A 10,770-nucleotide genomic window follows, 5' to 3' on the forward strand; every position below is an offset into this window, starting at 1 on the left:
GCTACAGAGACATTAAATTATAGGGAGTATAGAATCATAGAATCGTTCAGGTTGGAAAAGACCTTTAATGTCACCCAGTCCAACCATGAATCTAACACTACCAAGTCCACCACTAAACCAACTTTATGGACATCCCAGAATAACGTGAAAGCAATTGCATGCCCTAAAGACTTGAAGGACTGTTGAAGATGGCATTCCCTAGATTCTCTCCTTAAAAATCCCACTCTCATTGTAACATATCAGCAGCGTTGGTCAGGGAGAACCCACTGACTTACTCGGATCAGGGAGAGGAGACAGAATATAAACAGGTGTGATGAAACAAAAGCTGTCTGTGAACTTAAAAACTTCAGAGGATTCAACCCCTTTAAAAATAAACCAGAACAGATGTAAATCATGCCAGTGCCATTCCAAGGGCCGAAAGGAATGCTGAGGAATAGCCTTCCCACTGCCTCAGCAGTGCTCTTTCCCATCTCCCCAGACTGAGCAGTCTGTGTGCGTCTCTGGTTATTCATCCCCTCAAACATGCACAGCTTCTTTAAAGACAAATGGGACACAACTGTGAGCAAGATGGAATACTTTTCATGAACAAGGAAAGGAGGGTTGTGGGAGGGCCTGTGGGAGAGCCTGCCTTCACTATTGCACAAGAAGTGGTTGAGGAAGAGAAGAAGTGAACTTGTGAACTGGAGCATTAGAGATGTGGCTTCCTTCTGACGTTGACATCTCTCTGGATTTCTGTTGCTTTTATGTTAGGTGCAAATGATAGTATTTTCCTGCTTACCAGGATTAATTTGAGATAATGTAATCTAAAAAACATTAGTGCATTACAAATGTACACTCAAGTGAATTTATCTACAGGACATGTAGATAGACAGAAATGCTAATAGCAGTCAGGGCCACCACTTAATCCATAGCCCTTGTTGCTTATAAGACTAGAGGACGATTTGTGATTCTGTCTTGAAGAGGGATTCTACCTTCCACCGCATAGAATGAACACCAAAGAAACAATGACTCAACCTTGCACTGTCTAACCTTCTAATTCTTTGGTGCCAAATTATAATCAAATAAGCCATGCCACAGATCTGGGTTTGGGCAGAGTTAAGTAGCTCTTGTTATACTTCCTGACTTTGTCTGGCTAAGAAGCGAGGGAAATGGTTCACCTCAGTCTGCATCATTTTGTTCTACTGATAGCAGAGGTGAATGTAAACACTTAAAACTGATCCAGTTTGGGCTCTGTTGTCTCATTTTGAGTTGGTGCTTTAAGCACAACTCAGACACAGCTCTCTCCATGCCTTCATTATCTGTGTGAAACATCTAGTGTCAAGTGAAGTAATTTCTTATTCCACTTCAAAGACCACAGTTGATGTTTGTGTTTCTAGTTGGACAGGTGAACTACCCAAAGGTTGCAGACAATTCCTCCTTTGATGAGGACAGCAGTGATGCCCTCTCCCCAGAACAGCCAGCCAGCCATGAGTCCCAGGGGTCTGTCCCATCGCCGATGGACTCACGGATTTGTGAGCCTCTCCCTAGCACCACTGGCACATCACTAGCTCAGGTGAGAATGCAGTGACCTCCTGCAGTGCCCTGGAGCTTCACAGCTACTGCTGATTTGTGGCAGAGGATCCTAAAAAGTGAGACCAAGGGATCCTTAAAAGGTATAGTCTGTGAGATTTCACAAGGGGTCTTAGCTCTGTGTGGTGTTGGTGAAGTCCTCTGGTTATTCAGAAGCCCCTGTAGTGGTGCCATGTGGGGAATGGGGGCAGTCATTAGTTGGTGATACAGCCTGTGCTGGTGTGCGACTGATTCTGGCAGACAAAGCTGGGAGATACAGGTGTGGGATTTTGGTTCCTTTTCTGCCCTAAGAAGTTGTGCTGCTTCTCAGGGACAACTGAAGTAGTGGGTTAAAAGAGTCTAATTAATGACTTGAAACCTGTGCCGCTTCCCTGTAAGTGGATGCTTCCTGCACTCTCTTAAACTGTTTTCCTCCTCGTATGTGTATTCATTATACATTTTTCTGTCCCTGCAGGGTACATCCCAATTGCAGATTAGCACAGACTCCAGTGAAACACTTTTCCTACCTGAACAGCCACCCCCGCCTCTGCCACCTCCACCTCTTCTGCCTCCTAGTCTTACCAATGGAGCGGCTCTTACTGCTGCCAAGCCCCCACCAACACTCATTAAGGTACTATTTTGACTGATTCCTTCATTGTTGTAGTCTCAGGGAAGATAAGATGGTTGCTCTGAAGAAAGTTTGGAGTTGGAAGTATTGTGTTAACAGATGGAAAGGAAGGAAAGCTTATTTCTCACTAGCGTCTTCCTCTGACACTGTTTGTAACATATTTAATAGGTTTTTCTGTTCTGTAACATATTCACCTTCTGTGAAATGGGTCCTGAATGCAAAAAGTTTTGAAACAATCAGCATTATCCATAATTAGAGTCAGTGAGTCTGCACTGGATGAGCAAGTGATCTGGTGTGCTGGGAAAGATGACCTGTGTTATGGTGCAGTGTAAGCTGCTGCGGGTGCTGTGACTATACTGTTGCCTGAGTTAGAGAAGCATGGAAAGACCCTGAGGTCAAATCTGGAGAATTTTGAAATGAAAATCCCAGCTTGCGTTCTGGTTTACATGGGGTGTTACGTTATTTCAGTGTTTCCATTCTTATTTGCTTCCTCCTTGTCTTCTAAATAGCAAAGCCAGCCCAAGTCTGCTAGTGAGAAGTCTCAGCGCAGTAAAAAAGCCAAGGAGTTGAAGCCGAAAGTCAAGAAGCTTAAGTATCATCAGTATATTCCCCCGGACCAAAAGCAGGACAAGGGCGCTCCTCCCATGGATTCATCCTATGCCAAAATACTGCAGCAGCAGCAGCTCTTTCTCCAGCTTCAGATCCTCAACCAGCAGCAGCAGCAGCACTACAACTATCAGACCATCCTGCCAGCTCCACCAAAGTATGGGTCTTAAGTGGCAGCTCTCTCTTAGGAAGCACTTGCTTCCCCAGTACTGTTAATCAGAGACATTGTGTTCTGGGTGTGAGGTGTGGAGGTTGAGTGTAACGCACGTGATCTCATTAAGTTGCAGCGGGCTGCAAGAAGGGCCAGTGTCAAATGAATCAGACAAAAGCAGCTAAAGTGAGTTGGATGGCCGGGTAAAGGGGCATGGATATAGTCAAAGGCACTGGTGTAATTTCTAGGGTGGCATTAGTGACCCGGATGGTTCTGAAGACATATGGTTGTTGACACTGAGGGCCTCCGGTGCCTTTCCACCTTGGTTTTTATACCCATGTTTTTTTTTTCCCTGCAGGCCTCCAGGAGAGCAGCAGAGTGGTGCCAGTGCCCCTGCTGTACGCAATCTCTCTGCCACAGTCAGCAGCGCGTCTTCAGTATCCTCTGGTTCCAGTGGGCTGATGCGACAAAATAGTAATGCTGCAGTGGGCAAGCCTGGCCCTCTCCCTGCCAACCTGGATGAGATGAAGGTAAATGTCCTGCACAGCCCTTTTTTTTTTCTTTGCCGTTGTCAGTGGAGAGGGCAGTATTGAACGATGTTGCTGCCCCAGAGCAGGGCTGAGGTGGCCTGACAGGAGTTAGTGATAGCAGCTGGCGTTGCTACCCTGCAGTCTGTACCTGAGGTGCAGGTTTCTTGGCCGAGGGTCGGTTTAGTCCTTTGCCCCATGGCTCTGGTAGCTGTTAATAGTTGTTCTGGTTAGAGTGTGTGTTGTCTTAATGTTGCCCTCTTTCCCCACCCCCCCCCCCCATCAGGTAGCAGAGCTGAAGCAAGAGCTGAAGTTGAGGGCCTTGCCTGTCTCAGGCACAAAGACAGACCTGATTGAGCGTCTCAAAGCTTACCAAGAACAGAACGGTGCAGCCAGCCAAACAACCCCCACTCCCAAGCCCAGCACAGCAGCCATCCTCCCGAAAGCTGCCGAAGTGGTGGTAGCCTTCCCAGCTGCCAGGCTGAGCACAGGGCCAGCCCTGGTCACCACTGGCATTGCACCAGCAGAAGTAGTTGTGGCCACAGTCACTGGTGGTGGTGTGATGAAGTTTGGCAGCACAGGCTCGACTCCCCCTGTTTCTCCAACTCCTTCTGAGCGCTCGCAAATGAGCACAGGGGATGAGAACTCGGCCACCGGAGACACCTTTGGAGAGATGGTGACTTCACCCCTCACCCAGCTCACCTTGCAGGCGTCTCCAGTGCAGTTCTTGGTGAAGGAAGAAAGCTCCAAGTCTGCCTCCTGCAGCGTAAATGCGGCACCCAGGTCGGAGCGGTGCAGCACTGCTAACAGCAGAGATGCAGAAGTTAGGGACAAAGACCAGATGCTGCAGGAGAAGGACAAGCAGATCGAGGAACTCACCCGCATGCTGAAGCAGAAGCAGCAGCTGGTTGAGATGCTTAGACTACAGCTAGAGCAGGAGAAGCGCTCTCAGCAGTCACTACCGGCCCCAGTGGCTGCGGGAGAAGGAACAGCCCTTGCCTCCAACCCAGTAGCATTTGGCACCCAGGTCAAGAGTGAAAACGGTTTCCTGAGTTGCCAGTCTGCAAAGCAATCCAGTGGCCAAACAGACCAATTCAGCCCTGCACCAACCGCTAGCCAAATGGACACTTCGAATCCAAGCCCAGTGCCAAAGAAAGCCGTGATGGTGAAGCAGGAGGTGCCAGCCGTGGAAGCAGAGCCGCCGTGCCAGTCCCACAGCCCGCGGCTTTTCCTTGGCCAGCAAGGGAGCGCCCTGAGCGACCTCATCAAGGGCACCCCTCCCCCCACCCTCATCACCGACTCCACAGGGACCCACATCGTCCTTACCGTGACCAAGCAGAGCGCCGAGAGGCAGGGCCTCTCGCCCCACGGGAAGGTGGGGAGTAGCTGCCCGGCCTTGCAGGTAGGCAAGGGTTAGATTGCATCCCTGCTGCAGGCAGTTGGGTTCCTGTCTCCCTCTTCCCGCTCCTATGGTTCAGGTTACCCTAGCATGATTTTAACACAGTGGAAATTCAGTGCAGTAAATACTAAAATGGCTGAGTTGCTTGCTATGATGGCTGGTAGTTCATGGCTTTGTAAAACAGAGCAGTGTAAGCAGATCTTCAGCAAAAAGGCTGGAATTTGACAATGATGAATTGCGTACAGCAATGCACGATTGACTATGTGCATCACAGGCTGTTCAGCCTTCTTCCAAACACATGGTTCTGCCTTTTGTCAAGCAGGATCTCAGGCTTGGAGGACAAGGGTTTGCTGCCACATTTCACTGCTTTTTGGAAGAACAACTACTATGTCTGTGGTATTAAAAAAAGCAGGGTGTATTTCACCTCTTGTCCTTTATTAGAAAGATTGTAGTCAGAGTGATAGATAGGTCACTTTGTCTACCGAGAGCTGAAATCAGACCCTGGGAGCAGACTTTTTGCTTTTTGACTGCTCTTTGTTTTAATGCGTGTCAGTATTTCAGCATTAACAGAGACTTTGATCAGAGATGATCTACTATTCCCCTGTTGGTATGAGCTCAGCACTTAACAGAAGTGTTCCAAGTGTTTCTTCCAGGAAGGGATAAATATGCCCAGGTTTTATGGCAGAAGTCAAACCCCAGAATCTTCTGTGGCATCAGAGAAGATTTTAATTTTCTGCTGCCACATTTCTTGCACCTCCTCCAGAGCAAGTGGCAGTGTCTACCATCAGGGGCAGGCACTGAGGAGGCTGCATTTGCTGCGTAGCAGGTGAGATGCAAGTCAGCTGCCTAAATATCAGTGTCTGGTGTCACCCTTGATACCCCAGGGTATCTCACCTGAACTCCAGCCACTGCTCCAGAAGGGCGCAGGTCCTGTGTCAGGTCTGCCAGCCCTTGAAGGATGTCATGGACAGCCCAGGGATTTAGAGTGGTGCTACCTCCTCTTTTAGGACTCCGAATCCCACCCCAGTCTTATTTTTCTGCTTGGTGAAACAGAACAATTGACCAAATTTCCTAAAGAATGAAGAGCGGGGAAAAGCAAACTTCATAAATCCTTTAAGAAACACAAGCCTTGCTCCATGTTGTGTCTGGTGAACAGCTTCTCATGGATACCCTTTTCCTTCCAGAGAGTACAATCATCGCCCGCTAAAACTTCCAGCCAACCACCATGTCAGCTACCTGCAAGCACCCCTCAGCAGCCCACGCAGCAGCAGAAGCAGCAGCCCGCGCAGCAGCAGAAGCAGCAGCAGCCGCCCAGAGGACTAAACCAATCTGTCAGAAAGGTAGCTCGCTGCCTGCTCACTTTTCTTCCTTTTTTATCTTTGCCTATTGCCGGGGTTTGTGGCAGCAGTGGGAAGGGGACACACACGCACAATCCTGGTCAGAGACCATCATCACAGCAAGTGAGATCTCACAGCAGCTTCTGCCACAGCTTGCAGCTGCACGGACTGTTTGGTTTTCAGCTTGAATGTGGCAGCAGAAGGGGTGCCTGGCATAGCTTCTCCATTCCCCTGCCTCCTCCTGAACTAGCTGTGATGGAGAGCCCATCAGGCATGAAGTTTCGGGAGCACTAAGTATCCATGAGGTCTTCCCCTATGGGCACACTTGGAAGTGATGTGGAGACTTTATGGCAAAGAGCTCTGGGCTAAACCCTGACAGTTTACTAGCTTCTGCCCTTTGGCTCCACATCTGGGCAGAATACTAGCTGGTGTTCTAAACAAGTGCTGTCTATCAATTAAAAATGATGAGAGGCCAGAGTGGGCAGCCTTGGTGCACAGTGGTGTCCCTGATTCTTGAAGGAGTGCTGCTGAACTGAAAAAAAGGTGGCTACTGTGTGGAGAGAGGGTGGTGTGGGCAGTGTGGCTGCTACTGAAGGTGGTGTATGAGCTCTGAGAGGGGCAAAAGGATGTGACCTTTTACTCTCTGGTACTGATGAACATGTGTGATTTCCGTTCCTGTGCCTTGAGCATACCTGTTAATCATCCCTTTGTGAAGTGCAGTGCAGGTTCAGGAAAGAGAGAACCTCTGACTTTACCCCTTCTCCAGGTGACGGCTGTAAAGAGGCTCTGCTGTGCATCTTCTCCTTTCTAGCCCACATCAGGGATGACTTAGCACTCTCTCTAACACATAATTAAGATAAGCTTATGAAGAGTTTTTAGAGCTTGGAGGATCACTTCTGAGTCCGATGCTGGAAAGGATATAAAGACAAGAGTAATTTCTAGTGTAGTCAGAGTGAGATACGACTTTGCAAAGGGTCAGTGCCTTCATTTGCTTTGAGACCTTTGAGGAAATGCAGAAGGTAAATGAAGGCACCTTTTCCCTCAGACTCCCGTAGCTCATGTGCTGTGGAGGCATCTGTAGTGACTTTCCTCATCCTTTTGCCTCCCTGTAGGGTCAGAAGCCAGGTCTGCAGGTGGTCACGGGGCAGCTGCCCCACACCATATTGTCTTTCTCAGCACCTCCAAACCTGCAGCCCTTCTTCCCCAACGGTTTCCAGAAACGGTCCCTGAAAATTGGTGCTCCTGGCAAAGCCGGCCCACCCAGTGTGTCAAAAAAGGTACCCTCCCAGCACCTCCCGGTGGCCTGTGCCACAACACCAGCTTCCAGCCCTCTCAGGAAGAGAGCGGACCCCAGAGCATCTCTGCTGGCCGGAGTCTGGGGTTGCTCCTCTGCCTGCAGGTCACATTAACAGATGAACAGCTTTCCAGGGAAAACAGGACGGGGAAGAGCATCAGAATGTACAAGTGTTGGAACTGGCATTCAGCTACTGCCCGGGGATCACTGCTCCAGGGGAACAAGCTTCAGCGCAGATCATGCATAACTGCTGTAGAGGGAAAGACCTGATCCATGTTTTAACTTTTCTTCTGGGCAGTTGTGTGCTGATTCATCTGGTAAAGCTGAGTCACAAGCACCACTTCCTGCAACACTTGGGGTTTCCTTTGGATGTCTCTGGTGCTGCTGAGTGGTCTGGTGCTCTTTGCCCACCATCAGGCTGTGAAACTTTCTGCTAGTGAAGCTTGATTGTGTCCCCAAAGCAGGCACTGCAGAGGGAGATGGGTAAAAGATAGGTCCTGGCTATACTGCGCAGAGTAGGCTGAACACCACAAGGGAAGTGCCCCCTCTCTCTCTCTCCCAAGTGCTAAAGGAATCCCCCACTTGGACAGATGAGGCTCTCCCCATCCAGGAGCAGCCCGGTGGTGGTTTGTGGCATGGTTGCTTTAGCGTTAGAAAAATCAGCAGAAGATTTCCAGCTGTGAGTTGGAGGGAAAATCTGTCTTCCTCCCCTGCAGCCAGGGCATAGTGCACAGAGTACATGGAAGAAGCCAGGCTGCTGGGAGCAGAGCAGTGCAGACCTCTGTGCAGCACTCGCCAAGAGAGGGGGTGATGGTCTCTCAAAGCCGCTGTGAGACAGGAGTTAATGTGGCCTTTCCCCTGATCGCTCCTCCTGCCTTTGTTCTAAACAGCCCTCATCGCAGCCCAGCTCTCCTGCTGCCCCTTCCCCAGCCCAGATGGACCTGGAGCAGCAACAGCACACGTCGCTTTTTGGAACTCCTCCACCTCCTCTCCCTGTTCCCTCAGTCCCGATGAAAGAGCCACCGGGCTATGAAGAGGCCATGAAGCGACAGCCAAAGGCCCAGGTGAGAGCAATTCTTCTCCCTGGTTTCCTTGGAGAGCAGGTGATAAGTTGCCACTGTAAATCTGCTTAGATTCCTGATCTGGGCCAGTAACAGAGAATGGAGACCCAATGTCCCTTTCTAACTGTGCCTTCCTAGCTGAATTCCTTCTGGAGGGGTTGGGGCAGACCCTAAACCACAGGCAGAGATCCCAAACCGCTCACTGCCTGGTGACCATTAGTACAGCAGTTGCTGAGTGTACCTTCCCATCCAGTACCAGCCTGGGGTTACGGAGGATTCTGGGTGCCATGCCACTGTGTGCGCATTCTCGCTAGGTAACAGCCCCATTGCTGGGGCGAGGAGGAAAGCCAGCAGCCAGGGGTGTTGCTGGACATGGAAGCTCCCCTGATAAATAGGAAGCTAATCCTGCGCTTGCTTTCCCCAGGAGAACGGCTGTTCCAGCCAGCAGATGGATGACCTGTTTGACATTCTCATCGAAAGTGGAGGTAAGGAGACAAAGCCAGTGTTTCCCATAGTCTTTGGGTTTGAGCCCGGGGATTATAGAGCACTAAGAGGAGAGTCTGTCATGGCCTAGGTCTTTGCTCCTGCATCCTTGCCAGTGCCTTTAGTGTAGACAGTAGTCATTAAGGCAGTAAGGGAGATGTTAGTCAGGTATTAGTATGATACAAAGCTTCTTGGTGGCTCTGCTGCATCAGATCTGGGCACATCTCTTCCGCGATACTGGACAGGGCTTGAATTCCCCAGAGGTGCGCTGAAAACTCCCCATAGCAAGCCGAGCGTGGGCACAGCATGAGCTTCCTTTTCCCAATCGGTGGTCAGTGATGGCTCAGTCTGGGGGGGTCCCTGTTGACCTGGTGGGTGTTCTGGGGGGGGTCCCTGTTGACCTGGTGGATGTTCCACCAAGCTTTTCCTCACCCTGGCCTTGCCCGGTTGTTCCCTATACAGAGATTTCTGCTGACTTCAAGGATCGGTCGTCCCCAGCTGGGAAGGAACCACCCGTGGCCCCAGCCTGCTCCTCACCGCCCAGCAGCCAACATTCTTCAGAGCTGGCGGTGCCAGTGTCCTTGGGGCAGCCGGTGCCCGTGGGCCGGCTGGAGGACTTCCTGGAGAGCAGCACCGGCCTCCCGCTGCTGACGGCAGGCCACGATGGGCCGGAGCCCCTGTCCCTGATTGATGACCTCCACAGTGAGATGCTGAGCAGCTCGGCCATCCTGGACCACCCGCCTTCACCTATGGACACCTCGGAATTGCACTTTGCTCACGAGCCGTCTGGGGGCATAGCCCTGGATCTGGCTGAGGCTAACTTGGACAGCATGGACTGGCTGGAGCTGCCGGGGGCGCCTGTCATGAGCCTGGCTCCCCTTAGCACTGCAGCTCCCAGCCTCTTTTCCACAGACTTCCTTGATGGACACGATCTGCAGCTGCACTGGGATTCTTGCTTGTAACTCTGTGAGCAGAGACTGAAGGGAATGGGAGGGCACGGGCATGCAGGGGGAAGAGGCCAGTCAACCAAAAAAACAAAAAAAAACCCAGAAAACAAAAAAAACCCCCGAGCTCTTAGTATTTGTACTCCTCCCCCACCAGTGTCCTTCCTGCACGAAGCCAGCAGTGGTGGCGAAGGCAGACCTGCTGCCTGAGTCACTGCTGCCTGGGCAGCGGGCCAGGCCAGGGCAGGGAGGACGGCTGCTTGGGGGGGAAGAAGAGGCTACAGGAGCTCTGGGGCTGGTGGCCTCCTGCCCCCTGAGTGCAGCCTGACCCAGCTCGGTGAGAACGGAGCCAGCAGCCCCTCTTCCTCCGGGCAGGAGCAGCGATGGCAGCGCAATGGGGCACGATGCTGCCAGGCATGAGTTCCCTCACGCCTCGCAGCAGGACATAGCATGACTGGGCCTGAACCGTTTCCAGAAGCAGCACCTCGCGCCTTACTGGGACTGGCAAATAAAGGGGGCTGTGCTGCCCCGGCACGGTCGGGTGAATGGTTGCGGAAGGGGATTCTACCTCTGGAGCAGGATGCAAAGGCAGGAGTGCTGGCCGGGGGCCTGGAAGGGCTGCCGTCTGTCAGGGGAGGGTCTGGTCTGCCGCAGGGCTGTGAGGAGCTGGGCAGAACGGGCACCTTTTCAAGTGTAGCCAAAGGGAACCAGGGTTCCCCACCAACCTGGTAATGTCTAAGCTGGTTTCCCAAATATTGCTGAGCTTGGCAGAGGCCTGCCTGCTTGCTTCAC

The 10,770-nt window shown here is 51.4% G+C and overlaps 1 protein-coding gene across 1 annotated transcript in view; it reads left to right on the plus strand.

Moving 5' to 3' along the window:
- The window catches only part of MRTFA (myocardin related transcription factor A), a 97,747-nt gene extending 87,659 nt beyond the window's left edge, over nt 1-10,088 (plus strand). Inside the window, exons 8-16 of the mRNA XM_075727990.1 lie at nt 1,377-1,552; nt 2,024-2,179; nt 2,686-2,939; nt 3,292-3,463; nt 3,747-4,862; nt 6,044-6,199; nt 8,381-8,554; nt 8,976-9,036; nt 9,497-10,088. Of these exons, the coding sequence (XP_075584105.1) occupies nt 1,377-1,552; nt 2,024-2,179; nt 2,686-2,939; nt 3,292-3,463; nt 3,747-4,862; nt 6,044-6,199; nt 8,381-8,554; nt 8,976-9,036; nt 9,497-9,996 (2,765 nt within the window). The 3' untranslated portion in view covers nt 9,997-10,088. The remainder of the gene's footprint in view (nt 1-1,376; nt 1,553-2,023; nt 2,180-2,685; nt 2,940-3,291; nt 3,464-3,746; nt 4,863-6,043; nt 6,200-8,380; nt 8,555-8,975; nt 9,037-9,496) is intronic.
- Nucleotides 10,089-10,770: the final 682 nt, after the last annotated feature.

Source organism: Pelecanus crispus, chromosome 1 (assembly GCF_030463565.1).
Source record: "Pelecanus crispus isolate bPelCri1 chromosome 1, bPelCri1.pri, whole genome shotgun sequence".
Classification (NCBI taxonomy): Eukaryota; Metazoa; Chordata; class Aves; order Pelecaniformes; family Pelecanidae; genus Pelecanus; species Pelecanus crispus.